Source organism: Bombina bombina, chromosome 4 (genome assembly GCF_027579735.1).
Source record: "Bombina bombina isolate aBomBom1 chromosome 4, aBomBom1.pri, whole genome shotgun sequence".
NCBI classification, from domain to species: Eukaryota; Metazoa; Chordata; class Amphibia; order Anura; family Bombinatoridae; genus Bombina; species Bombina bombina.
The window spans coordinates 399,682,957-399,698,354 of NC_069502.1; the positions used below are offsets into that span (position 1 = coordinate 399,682,957).

At 36.5% G+C, this 15,398-nt stretch overlaps 1 protein-coding gene across 1 annotated transcript in view; it reads right to left on the reverse strand.

Moving 5' to 3' along the window:
* MCCC1 (methylcrotonyl-CoA carboxylase subunit 1) overlaps nt 1-15,398 on the reverse strand; it is a 51,446-nt gene that overhangs the window by 33,857 nt on the left and 2,191 nt on the right. Inside the window, 4 exon segments of the mRNA XM_053710177.1 lie at nt 664-775; nt 1,511-1,632; nt 3,420-3,567; nt 10,733-10,854. Coding sequence (XP_053566152.1) covers nt 664-775; nt 1,511-1,632; nt 3,420-3,567; nt 10,733-10,854 — 504 coding nt within the window.

Genomic DNA, 15,398 nt, shown 5'->3' on the forward strand with positions numbered 1-15,398 from the left:
ATCTACTCTGGCATTATGCAGAGGAACAAGTACAATGTTCTGGAATTGCCATCCCAGTCCCCAGACCTGAATATCATTGAAAATCTGTGGGGTGAATTGAAGCGGGCTGTCCATGCTCAGTAACCATCAAACCTAACTGAACTGGAGATGTTTTGCAAGGAGGAATGGTCCAAAATACTTTCATCCAGAATCCAGACACTCATTACAGGCTATAGGAAGCGTCTAGAGGCCGGTTATTTCTGATAAGGAGGGCTCTACTAAATATTGATGCTATATTTCTGTTGGGGTGCCCAAATTTATGCACCTGTCTAATTTCGTTTTGATGCATATTGCACATTTTCTGTTAATCCAATAAACCTCATTTCACTACTGAAATATTACTGTGTCCTTCAGTTATTTGATAGATCAAAATGAAATTGCTGATCCAAACACCTAATTATTTATAAATGAAAATCATGGAAATTGTAAGGGGTGCCTAAACTTTTGCATATGACTGTGTGGTGTATATATATATATATATATATATATATATATATATATATATATAATATATATATATATATATATATATATATATATATAAACACACACAGACATCCAAAAATGTAAGTGCTGAGAAATTGGATTTTTTTTTTAAAATAAGCTTTTGACTTATAGTCTCACCCCTGGAGCTTCCTCGATGATTTTTTGGTGTCTTCTTTGAACACTGCAGTCTCTTTCAAACAAATACACTGCATTGCCATGTTGATCACCAAATACCTGGACTTCAACATGCCTAGTGTAGGAGAACAACATTTATAGAAAATATAATTCATAACCAAATATTGCAACCAGAGGAATGTGAATACACATAATTAGAAATATTGTTTTGCCGAGACTTGCACCATATTTATGGCTAAAAAGTATATATAAATCTTTTAATACAATCATTAAGATTAAGAAATATCCACCTGATGAGTACGTATTTATTTTGCAACAATATGCACTCATGCAGGGCAAGCCATATGCATATTTACCTACTTGTTAAAAAGGAAATGCAACACGTGTATAGATGTGTATTGTACACCAAGAGAAACCTAAGCACTCCTCATAAAAAACAATGTAAAAAACTTGGTGTCTTTGTGTGAAAACCACATGAAAATGGTCTATTCTTCAGATTTGTTCAGGGAAAATGATTTATGTCTGTAGGAAATATGTGAAATGTCTCCCTTTTATGCAACAGCTACATTTAATTGTTGTTGCCATAAAACATATCTAGATTTTTTTTCCCTGTGTTGTAAGGCTGTTCGTTCTATTTGCCTCAGTGCTTACAATGAGACCTACCAGGAACACAAATGAAAAAATGTTTGTATCTCGATTGGATCCCTGGGGCAGTACTGCATATGTCACAACATACACATGTTCATTAATCTAATTAATGGGTGCTCATATTTCATATGTACTTCCCTCTACACTTGGTTGTGAATAGTGTATTTCATGGTATCAGGTCATTCTAATACAACTGTCTCACCTTGGATTGTCTACAAATTTTTCAATCAGCATAACATCATCATTAAATGACTTTTTTGCTTCTCTTCTGGCAGATTCTAACTGTTCCAAAAATTCTTCTTCAGACAGAGCAATTCTCATCCCCTAAGTAAAAAAATGTGAATAAAACCATCATATGTTTTATACGTAAAGGGACAGTCTACCATAGAATTGTTATTATTTTAAAAGATAGATAATCCCTTTATTACCCATTCCCCAGTTTTGCACAACCAACACAGTTATATTAATTTACCTCTGTGATTACCTTGTATCTAAGAACCTTCTCCGTCCCAGCCCCCTGATCACATGACTGTGACTGTTTATTATCTATTGTCTTGCAATTAGCATTGTGTTGGGCTAAATCTTACATAACTCCCTGTGCCTGTACACAGTGTTATCTATATGGCCCACGTGTACTTTGTCTCTTTGTGTTTAAAATGAATTTAAAAAGCCTGTGATTAGAGGTAGCCTTCAAGGGCTTAGAAATAAGCATATGAGTCTGCCTAGGTTTAGTTTAAACTAAGAATACTAAGAGAAACAAGCAAATTTGATGATAAAAGTAAATTAAAATTACATGCCCTATCTGAATAATGAAAGTTTAATTTTGACTAGACTGTCCCTTTAAGTGGAAGAGTGTCATGTGATATTCCATGCTTGGCTCTATATAGTATCTTCAAGAGACACTATCACTAGACAGCAAAAAAAAAACAAAACAGGACTGTCATTAAAATAATTTACCAGGAAAAATGATACTAATCCACTCCTTGTTAAAGAACATTTTCTACTCATAGGCTACACAGTCTTACTAGTCTAGGACAAGTGGACTGCCATCCAATCATTTTACATATTTACATACAGTGATGGATGGCTAAATTTAATGTTGATGGGACATATGTTTTCTATGCCACCAGAAGTGACGATAAAATCTGATCAGCTGAGCACCCATCACTGTTTCTTGTGGTGCCCTCTTTATAGTATATACTAATCTGTGAGTGCATTCACTACAATTAATTACTAGGAGCTGGGAAGTGTAAGGTGTTAACTTTATAAAGAGCATTTTTTGTGTCCAAAAATCATTTTGGTGACCTTAGGATGCTTATTTACATGCATTTTAAAATAACTTTTTGAACCTCACAGATTTAAAAAACAAAATGCCTCTTTTAATACAATCTACAAATGATATTGTGATGTTTTAGCTGCCTTTTTAAGTTGCGTTAACCTCTTGGCTGCCAGAAACAAACTCTTTGGTAGCTAAAATGTTCAACCATATTTAAAAAGGGACAATAACACCTCACAATATTAATATAAATTGTTTATTTAAAATGTAGTAAAACAACTTCACAGAATACTTTCATTATTTATTTTTCCCCTTTTCTGTAATTTAATTCTGAATATTTTAGGCTTCCCAAATCATATTAAACATGGAAGTGAGACACAGCTGTTTTCCACACAGTCATTAGTTGCACACTCTAGTAAGCCATTTATAACCATTCCTAATTGGTCTCTGCAGCAAAATAAATCTAAGTTACAATATGGTGGCACCCACTGCTTTATTTACTTTGCCCTTATTTTTTTAATTATTTAAACAACTATTATATTTTTTTAAAATACATGTACAATTATTCTCTAGCTCATCTTTGCTCTGAATTCATCATTCAAGCAATGATTTATTTAATGTTTAATGACCCTTTAAAAATAAAAACTACAGTGCAAGATCATCTTTGGATGATAAGTATATTTAGAATACTATGCTAGTCAGCAGTGGAAAAGCAAGAAAGGTAAAGAGTGAAAACCTTAGAAATAAATTGTAGCTTTTATAAATCATAGGTTTAATTTGTTTTTTTTTTTACCCCTTCTCTTCAAGCAGAGTATTATATAAGCCAGTTGCTTACCTTACCACCTCCTCCACGAACCGCTTTAATCATAACAGGAAAACCTATTTTCCTAGCTTGTTCCTTGAGGTGTTGATCTGACTGGTCATCACCATGGTAGCCCTCAATGATAGGGACCCCTGCTGCAGACATTATTGCCTTTGAGGTGCTTGGGAAAGAAGACAGGCATCACATGATAAACAAAAAACAATATTAGTAAGATGTGTGTATCATATAGTTGTATATCTCACAAGAGAAAAAAAAGTAATCGTTTAGTGAGGCCCTCAGATTAGAATATATATTTATTTATTGAAGCATTATTGTATGCTAAATTTCAGCCCCCGTAGAAACAGAAATGCTGCTGGTCTGTACTGGAAATATTATTTCACAGAGTAACATTTCCTAAAGAAACCACCAATATTAATAGCTGGACTTCTTCAGAGGAGAGAGGCTTGAAGCAATAAAAATCATATATTTTTCTTGTAAATCTGTTAATTGGCATACAATGCCGTTGTGATTGTAATGGAGGTTTCTGTTTATTTTTAGAAGGTCAAACTGGTAAACGTATATAAAAATATTGAAATGCTAAAGCTGGGGTCAGCATTACTCCTGGAAATGATCCTGCATCAATTATTCAAACTATTTCCTTCTGTTTCATTTTTAATTTCTTATGATTGCAAAAACATATCAAGTAAATCAATTATTGTTATTATTGATCAGAAACTCTAAGGATGTCTGATACTATTAACCTTCAATTCTAAACATAATATTATTAAATAGAGATTAAATTCTGCTTTTTTTACAAGGAGCATCAATTGGCTGGATTAACAAGAATTATGTGTGGGGGAGCAGATAGTTTAATTTCATCAAGTGATGTCATAAACATGGGATTTTCCTGGCTTTTGTGCATTTCATCGAGGAAGAAAGAATGAAGAGGGAGTCACAGCATGTGACAGAGAGACTTAAAGGGACAGTCAACTCCAAAATTGTTATTGTTTAAAAAAGGTAGATAATCCCTTTATTACTCATTCCCCAGTTTTGCATAACCAACATGGTTATATTAATACACTATTTCACTCTGTGATTACCTTGTATCTAAGCCTCTTTTGACAGCACCCTGATCACGTGACTTTTATATTTATTATCTATTGACTTGCATTTTAGCCAATTATTGCGGTGTCATGCACAACTCCACGGGAGAGAGAGATGTTATCAATATGGCCCATGTGAACTAGCAGTCGCCTTTTGTGAAAAGCTAATAAAAAAGAATGTGATAAGAGGATGTCTGTAGTGGCTTAGAAACAGGCAGAAATTTAGAGGTTTAAATGTTATAAAGTATATTAATATAACAATGTTGCTTGTGCAAAGCTGGGGAATGGGTAGTAAAGGAGTAATCTATCTTTTTAAACAATAACAATTTTGGTGCTGACTGTCCCTTTAAAAAGACATAATGCACAGATTCACATATACAAGATTAAATACAGGTAACAAAGTAACGTTGACCAAAACATTATTATATACAAAGGCTCTAGATAATATTTAAAGGACTGTAGATTTAATAAACTATGGACATGCCTTCTCTGTATCTAGCACTGGACAAAGAGAAGGCATTTAATAGGGTAAACTGGAACTATTTCTTCTAAATTCTGAAGGTGGTGGGAATACGAGAAAACTTTCTTAAATTGGTTCTGGCGGTCAATTCGGTTCCCATGGCATTCACAAAAGTTGCAGGATACCAATCAGAGAAAATAAAAATGGGAAGAGACAGCTGTGCCTGCTGTCACCCCTTCTTTTCGTGCTATGTATTGAAACTCTTGAAGCTAGAATTAGGAAGTGCCCAGATATTTCAGGGATAAAGGTGGGGGAGTATTTTGGTAAAAACTCACCACCTTTTAACAGGTGAGAAAAAAACTGGTAGTGAGAAAAGGTTTGTAGAATTATGCTGGGATCTGAGAAAAAACAATTACGCTTTGTATTTTGTACTTAGAACTATGAATTTGTTTGTGTTTTTTTGCACATCCAGGGTTCTTAAATTACGATTTATATTATGCATATTTAGTACAATTTATTCCTATGTAATTTACATACAAATTTTTACGTTTTTGATAAAATACGATTTTCGGTGATTAATTTTTAGACAATTTTCGATGCACTTTAACAATACAATCTTTACCTGCGTATTTTTGTGTGAATGGTTCAATTATTCGTTTTGTATGATTTCTAAATTACAAATTTAATGGTGAACTTTTGTAATGCATGCATCTCCTCCCCATAAGAAAATGCAGTAAACGCCCCTTAGCAAGTTACCCTGTTTTCAGGGTAAAAAAGGGGCTTTATAGAATTTTAACAGGGAATTAGAAGGGCTGGTGAGGATTCTTATAGAATTTCACCAGCCCAGAGAACTTCATAGAACCGTCCCTTAGTGCGAATCTGAAAGAAAACTTGATAAAAGTTGTCTATAGATGGTATTTGCACTCATCGAGATTACATGCAGCCAGCAAGGAGTTTAATAGCGAAGTTTTCTCCTGCGGGTGTGGGGAAAAGGAACATATATCAACATGTGGAGGCAATACAAATCAGTAGCTTATAATTGTAACCAGATCTCACAATTGTTAAGCTTTACATTTGACAAGCAAATACACCTGTCTCCTGCAGAATCTTTACTACAAGGCCTTTCTCCTAAACATAATTAATTGTCAATGACAATTTGTACATCTATCAGAATATGCATAGTTGTTTTTAAAAGAAGAAAATCCCTAGATTTTCTCTCACGGTTCGAAAATTTGAATATTTCTTCCAGATGACTAATATATCAGCAGACCTATTGGATCAAAAAGAACTATTTTTAAACATTTGGCAACCTTGGATAATGTATTCTGAGTACTCTCACAGAACCAATAAAGCGCAATAACGCTTGACAGACTGGATCCAGCAAAGTTAAATCCCCCTCGCCACTCTCCTTGTTCTCATAGTGGAATTGAAGGTTAAGATACCATTGTAATTACATTGCATAGCAAACTAGATAAATTGAAATCTTAACTATTTCGGCTGTGAATTCTACTGTTAGACATTTACGGTGTATCTTGATTGTATACACACACATACAGTGGATATAAAGTCTACACACCCCTGTTAAAAATGTCAGGTTTCTGTGATGTAAAAAAATTAGACAAAGATAAATCATTTAAGAACTTTTTCCACCTTTAATGTGACCTATAAACTACACAACTCAATTGAAAAACAAACTGAAATCTTTAAGGTGGAGGAAAGTAAAAAAAAAAAAACTAAAATAATGTGGTTGCATAAGTGTGCACACCCTCTTATAACTGGGGATGTAGCTGTGGTCAGAATTAAGCAATCACATTCAAAATCATGTTAAATAAGAGTCATCACACACCTGCCATAATTTAAAGTGCCTCTGATTAACCCTGAATAAAGTTCAGCTGCTCTAGTTGGTCTTTCCTGACATTTTGTTAGTCGCATCCTACAGCAAAAGCCATGGTTCGCAGAGAGCTTCCAAAGCATCAGAGGGATCTCATTGTTAAAAGGTATCAGTCAGGAGAAGGGTACAAAAGAATTTCCAAGGCATTAGATATACCGTGGAACACAGTGAAGACAGTCATCATCAAGTGGAGAACATCTGGCACAACAGTGACATTACCAAGAACTGGATGTCATTCCAAAATTGATGAAAAGACGAGAAGAAAACTGGTCTGGGAGGCTACCAAGAGGCCTACAGCAACATTAAAGGAGCTGCAAGAATATCTGGCAAGTACTGGCTGTGTGGTACATGTGACAACAATCTCCTGTATTCTTCATATGTTTGGGATTTGGGGTAGACGGCAAGACGGAAGCCTTTTCTTACGAAGAAAAACATCCAAGCCCAGCTAAATTTAGCAAAAACACATCTGAAGTCTCCCAAAAGCATGTGAGAAAAGGTGTTATGGTCTGATGAAACCAAGGTTGAACTTTTTGGCAATAATTCCAAAAGATATGTTTTGCGCAAAAACAACACTGCACATCACAAAAAGAACACCATACCCACAGTGAAGCATGGTGGTGGCAGCATCATGCTTTGAGGCTGTTTTTCGTCAGCTAGAACTGGGGCCTTAATTAAGCTAGAGGGAATTATGAACAGTTCCAAATACCAATCAATATTGGCACAAAACCTTCAGGCTTCTGCTAGAAAGCTGAACATGAAGAGGAACGTCATCTTTCATTATGACAGTGACCCAAAGCATACATCCAAATCAACAAAGGAATGGCTTCACCATAAGAAGATTAAGGTTTTGGAATGGCCCAGTCAGAGCCCAGACCTGAATCCAATCGAAAACCTGTGGGGTGATCTGAAGAGGGCTGTGTACAGGAGATGCCCTCACAATCTGGCAGTTTTGGAGTGTTTTTGCAAAGAAGAGTGGGCAAATCTTGCCAAGACAAAATGTGCCATGCTGATAGACTCATACCCTAAAAGACTGAGTGCTGTAAAAAAAAAATCAAAAGTTGCTTCAACAAAGTATTAGTTTAAGAGTGTGCACACTTATGCAACCATATTTTATTTTTACTTCCCTTCACCTAAAAGATTTCAGTTTGTTTTTCAATTGAGTTGCATAGTTTACAGGTCACATTAAAGGTGGAAAAAGTTCTCAAATGATTTATCTTTGTCTCATTTTTTTTTACATCACAGAAACGTGACATTTAACAGGAGTGTGTAGACTTTTTATATCCATTGACATATATATATATATATATATATATATACATACATACATACACACACACACATATACATAGACACAATGATCCAATCAGCAGATAAAAAAAAAGTTAAAAAGTTGTACACAAAACAAAAACAATTACATCCACTGTTTGTTCTCATAGGCCTAGATTTAGAGTTGGGCGGTAGCCGTCAAAACCAGCGTTAGAGGCTCCTAACGCTGGTTTTTACCGCCCTCTGGTATTTGGAGTCAGTCATTAAAGGGTCTAACGCTCACTTTTCAGCCGCGACTTTTCCATACCGCAGATCCCCTTACGTCAATTGCGTATCCTATCTTTTCAATGGGATCTTTCTAACTCCGGTATTTAGAGTCGTGGCTGAAGTGAGTGTTAGAAATCTAACGACAAAACTCCAGCCGCAGAAAAAAGTCAGTAGTTAAGAGCTTTCTGGGCTAACGCCGGTTTATAAAGCTCTTAACTACTGTGCTCTAAAGTATTAACCCCTAATCTGCCCTCCCTAACATCGCCGACACCTAACTTCAATTATTAACCCCTAATCTGCCGACCGAATCTCGCCGCTACTGTAATAAATGGATTAACCCCTAAAGCTAAGTCTAACCCTAACACCCCCCTAAGTTAAATATAATTTAAATCTAACAAAATAAATTAAATAAATTATTCCTATTTAAAGCTAAATACTTACCTGTAAAATAAACCCTAATATAGCTACAATATAAATTATAATTATATTATAGCTATTTTAGGATTTAGATTTATTTTACAGGTAACTTTGTATTTACTTTAACCAGGTACAATAGCTATTAAATAGTTAAGAACTATTTAATAGCTAAAATAGTTAAAATAATTACAAATTTACCTGTAAAATAAATCCTAACCTAAGTTACAATTAAACCTAACACTACACTATCAATAAATAAATTAAATAAAATTAAATAAAATACCTACAATTATCTACAATTAAACCTAACACTACACAATAAATTAATTAAATACAATTCCTACAAATAACTACAATAGTGTTAGGTTTATTTAAGGGGGGTTTGGGTTAGATTAGGGTTATGTGGGTGGTGGGTTTTAATGTTGGGGGGGGTATTGTATGTTTTTTTTTTTACAGGCAAAAGAGCTGAATTCTTTGGGGCATGCCCCGCAAAGGGCCCTGTTCAGGGCTGGTAAGGTAAAAGAGCTTTGAACTTTTGTAATTTAGAATAGGGTAGGGCATTTTTTTATTTTGGGGGGCTTTGTTATTTTATTAGGGGGCTTAGAGTAGGTGTAATTAGTTTAAAATTGTTGTAATATTTTTCTAATGTTTGTAAATATTTTTTTATTTTTTGTAACTTAGTTCTTTTTTATTTTTTTGTACTTTAGTTAGTTTATTTAAATGTATTTATTTGTAGGTATTGTATTTAATTAATTTATTGATAGTATAGTGTTAGGTTTAATTGTAACTTAGGTTAGGATTTATTTTACAGGTAATTTTGTAATTATTTTAACTATTTTAGCTATTAAATAGTTCTTAACTATTTAATAGCTATTGTACCTGGTTAAAATAAATACAAAGTTACCTGTAAAATAAATATAAATCCTAAAATAGCTATAATATAATTATAATTTATATTGTAGCTATATTAGGGTTTATTTTACAGGTAAGTATTTAGCTTTAAATAGGAATAATTTATTTAATAAGAGTTAATTTATTTCGTTAGATTTAAATTATATTTAACTTAGGGGGGTGTTAGTGTTAGGGTTAGACTTAGCTTTAGGGGTTAATACATTTATTAGAATAGCGGTGAGCTCCAGTCGGCAGATTAGGGGTTAATGTTTGAAGTTAGGTGTCGGCGATGTTAGGGAGGGCAGATTAGGGGTTAATACTATTTTATTATAGGGTTATTGAGGCGGGAGTGAGGCGGATTAGGGGTTAATAACTTTATTATAATAGCGGTGCGGTCCGCTCGGCAGATTAGGGGTTAATAAGTGTAGGCGACGTTGTGGGGGGCAGATTAGGGGTTAATAAATATAATATAGGGGTCGGCGGTGTTAGGGGCAGCAGATTAGGGGTACATAGGGATAATGTAAGTAGCGGCGGTTTACGGAGCGGCAGATTAGGGGTTAAAAAAAATATGCAGGTGTCAGCGATAGCGGGGGCGGCAGAATAGGGGTTAATAAGTGTAAGGTTAGGGGTGTTTGGACTCGGGGTACATGTTAGAGTGTTAAGTGCAGACGTAGGAAGTGTTTCCCCATAGCAAACAATGGGGCTGCGTTAGGAGCTGAACGCGTCTTTTTTGCAGGTGTTAGGGTTTTTTTTTCCAACTCAAACAGCCCCATTGTTTTCTATGGGGGAATCGTGCACGAGCACGTTTTTGAAGCTGGCCGCGTCCGTAAGCACCGCTGGTATCAAGAGTTGAAGTTGCGTTAAATATGCTCTACGCTCCTTTTTTGGAGCCTAACACAGCCATTCTGTGAACTCTAAATACCAGCGGTATTTAAAAGGTGCGGCCAGAAAAAAGCACGCGTAGCTAACGCACCCCTTTGGCCGCAAAACTCTAAATCTAGGCGATAGTTAAATATATTACAAAAACATAATGTACACATGGAACACTGACCTCTTAATCCCCATATCTCGGATAGCGGATGATGGAGGTCCAATAAAGATAATCTGCTCTTTCTTGCACAGTTCTGCAAATTCTGTATTTTCTGATAGGAACCCATAACCTGGATGAATAGCCTGAAGGAAAAAAAAATACAACAAAAAACACTATAAACATTATGTTATGGACAAACAACAATAAAGAACAAATTACAGAAAACAGCTGTATCACTTTTTAACTTTGTAAAACACGTTTGGTATGGTCCTGCAGCTACACAACAGGTCTTTGTGGTAACATTTGCTTTGTAGGATTTGTAAAAAAAAAAAAGTTAATAAATACCTTTGAAAAGATTTTGTCACAAATTGATCCAAAATTCCAAATACAGAAAAAAAAAATGGCAACTTAAAAACAAGTATGGGGCATATGCACTAAAGAAACATCATCAGCATCAATACAATTAACCCCTTAACGACGCATGTCGTACAGGGTACGTCGCACACAACCTGGTCTTTAAAGACCAGCGACGTACCCTGTATGACATTAGGGGTTTAAAGCGGCTGGAAGCAATCCTGCTCGCTTCCAGCCGCTTTCCGGTTATTAGAGTGATGCCTCGATATCGAGGCATCCTGCAATAACACCCCTTGGCCATTCGATGCAGAGAGAGCCACTCTGTGGCCCTCTCTGCACCGGACATCGATGGCCGGTATCGTTGGTGGGTGGGAGCTTACGTGGGAGGCGGGTGGGCGGCCATCGATGGGCCATATGACGTCGAGGGTGGGATCGCGGGCATGATCGTCGGGGGCGTGCACAGGGTGGAAGCAGGTGGGAACGGCTACACTACAGAATTTTTTTTTAAAAAAGTGGGATAGAGTGGGCAAAAAATCAGACGGGCCATTGTGTGTGAGGAACTGGATTTCTTTCCAATAATGTAACACAACTATTTAAAATGAAAATACTGTGATTTTAGAAGTATACAATCTAGGATTTCTAGTATAAACCCATTTGAAGCTGTATGGAAAATAATTGATCCAACAGCTTTACTGTTTTAGTTAATTTCTCAAAACTAAATCTAACACATTTTATTTTAATAATGTTTTGAACTGGGAAATTGTTTTAGAACAAGACATGAACAGATGCCAGCAAACGAGACCAAACAGAGAAAACATAGGAAATGAATTACAAATCATCACGCATCACTGATAGACAGCTATTGTTATACTATGTAAAATAACATACATATAATATCTTAGTTATTGTTGGGGGCATTTGGGATAACAGACCCATGGACTTCTCAAGTTAGATAATGTGTTCTGTAGGATGATACACCACAACTTGTACCAATACTACTGTTTATCAAGCCTATCTTGACTCCAAGCACAGCTCTCTAAATCTTAAAGGGATAGTAAAGTCCAAATTAAACTTTCATGATTCAGATAGGGCATGTAATTTTAAACAACTTTCTAATTTACTTTTATCATCAAATTTGCTTTTTTCTCTTGTTAGTCTTAGTTGAAAGCTAAACATAGGTAGGCTCATATGCTAATTTCTAAGCCCTTGAAGGCCGCCTCTGCATTTGATAGTTTTTCACCACTAGAGGGCGTAAGTTTATGCGTTTCATATAGATAACACTGTGATCATGCACGTGAAGTCAGCACTAATTGCCTGAAATGCAAGTCTGTAAAACGATCTGCGATAAGGAGGCAGTCAGCAGAAGCTTAGATACAAGGTAAATACAGAGGTAAAAAATATATTTCTATAACTGTGTTGGTTATGCAAAACTGGGGAATGGTAAATAAAGGGATTATCTATCTTTTTAAACAATAACATTTTTGGTGTTTACTATCCCTTTAATAATAAGCATTTCTAAAAAGTCACTGAATGTAAAACTTATTTCCACAATACTGTATAATTTCAATAAACTGGGCAATTTTGTGCATAATAAAACAACCATTGTGTATATCTGATTTTAGGATATATATTTCATGTTAAAGAGACATTGTACTCTAAAATTAGTTTCATTTAATGACTTGCTATACCTACTGTAAAGTATTAAATGCATTGGAAATGGTTCCTTCAAGTTTATTTCTGTGTTTGAAATAGATGTTTTTCTCATTTAAACCATCACATAGGACATGCCCATAAGAAAGGGCTGAGCCTGCAAGTATTTATATTAGATATTGAAGTGCTAAATATGACTAGGGGTTAAAGAGACACAAGTAGCTATTTCACATAAAAAAATCTCTCTCTCATAATCCTCATTGTGAGATCAATCTGCACTATTGTTTCCTAATTACATAGCTTTTCAACAGAGAAACAGTTTGTTATTCATATTTTCAATGTAAGTGGGGGATTCAACAGGCAAAAGTAGCTATTTCAAAAGACAAATAAAAGGTTAAGGAGTTGTTTGCAAAGAATTAAATACACTCCAGGTAGGTAAAATAGACCATTTGGAACACATTAAAGAGGAGAAACAAGAGTACAATGTCCCTTTAAGGTAGAACTGAGTAACATAATTTTTAAATCTTCATTCTATTTGAAATTTTGTTATGCTGTATTTATAAGGCAACAACATATTCCATGACTCAGGGTATCACAAGGCAAGAAAAATTGAATGACATTGCAAGACCTGCACTATTTCCGGTTCATCTATGGGGGTATGTGAACGACCTTTAAGCGGTTAATAAATTAGCTACATAGAATAGCAACAAAAAAAAAAATCTAGAGAGACCTCAGTTACTTTTACCCACTGATTTAGTCTGTCTTTTTGAAAATTAAATACTGAACTTCAGCACAGCTTTACCCCCCCCCCCATATACACTGCTCAAAAAAATAAAGGGAACACTTAAACAACACAATGTAACTCCAAGTCAATCACACTTCTGTGAAATCAAACTGTCCACTTAGGAAGCCACACTGAGTGACAATCAATTTCACATGCTGTTGTGCAAATGGGATAGAGAACAGGTGGAAATTATAGGCAATTAGCAAGACAGCCCCAATAAAGGAGTGGTTTTGCAGGTGGTGACCACAGACCACTTCTCAGTTCCTATGCTTTCTGGCTGATGTTTTGGTCACTTTTGAATGCTGGCGGTGCTTTCACTCTAGTGGTAGCATGAGACGGAGTCTACAACCCACACAAGTGGCTCAGGTAGTGCAGCTAATCCAGGATGGCACATCAATGTGAGCTGTGGCAAGGATTGCTGTGTCTGTCAGCGTAGTGTCCAGAGCATGGAGGTGCTACCAGGAGACAGGCCAGTACATCAGGAGACGTGGAGGAGGCCGTAGGAGGGCAACAATCCAGCAGCAGGACCGCTACCTCCGCCTTTGTGCAAGGAGGAACAGGAGGAGCACTGCCAGAGCCCTGCAAAATGACCTCCAGTAGGCCACAAATGTGCATGTGTCTGCTCAAACGGTCAGAAACAGACTCCATGAGGGTGGTATGAGGGCCCGACGTCCACAGGTGGGGGTTGTGTTTACAGTCCAACACTGTGCAGGACGTTTGACATTTGCCAGAGAACACCAAGATTAGCAAATTCGCCACTGGCACCCTGTGCTCTTCACAGATGAAAGCTGGTTCACACTGAGCACATGTGACAGACGTGACAGAGTCTGGAGACGCCGTGGAGACCGTTCTGCTGCCTGCAACATCCTCCAGCATGACTGGTTTGGCAGTGGGTCAGTAATGGTGTGGGGTGGCATTTCTTTGGGGGGCCGCACAGCCCTCCATGTGCTCGCCAGAGGTAGCCTGACTGCCATTAGGTACCGAGATGAGATCATCAGACCCCTTGTGAGACCATATGCTGGTGCGGTTGGCCGTGGGTTCCTCCTAATGCAAGACAATGCTAGACCTCATGTGGCTGGAGTGTGTCCGCAGTTCCTGCAAGACAAAGACATTGATGCTAAGGACTGGCCCGTCCGTTCCCCAGACCTGAATCCAATTGAGCACATCTGGGACATCATGTCTCGCTCCATCCACCAACGTCACGTTGCACCACAGACTTTCCAGGAGTTAGCAGATGCTTTAGTCCAGGTCTGGGAGGAGATCCCTCAGGAGACCATCCGCCACCTCATCAGGAGCATGCACAGGTGTTGTAGGGAGGTCATACAGGCACGTGGAGGCCACACACACTACTGAGCCTCATTTTGACTTGTTTTAAGGACATTACATCAAAGTTGTATCAGCCTGTAGTGTGTTTTTCCACTTTAATTTTGAGTGTGACTCCAAATCCAGAACTCCATGGGTTGAAACATTTGATTTCCATTTTTTCATTTTTGTGTGATTTTGTTGGCAGCACATTCAACTATGTAAAGAACAAAGTATTTCATTAGAATATTTAATTCATTCAGATCTAGGATGTGTTATTTTAGTGTTCCCTTTATTTTTTGGAGCAGTGTATTTTCTGAAAACTGGTCTATCTCCAACTTAATTCTACTAGGGACTATAAGAAGATCATTAAGCAAAGCTTTTCATTTTTTTAAGATCGTAGTAAATTCTGGTTGGAACCTCACCATTTTCTATGCAATAGGAAGACACTTTCTTAATGAGTGTTACAAGATCTACAATTAAACACTGAGCTGCAATAAAGATGGATGTACTTGCATGTTGAGTTACCTGTTTATGAATCATTATGTAATATTTTCACAATTATTTTGAGCCTGGATGGATGCACAGCAAATGTAC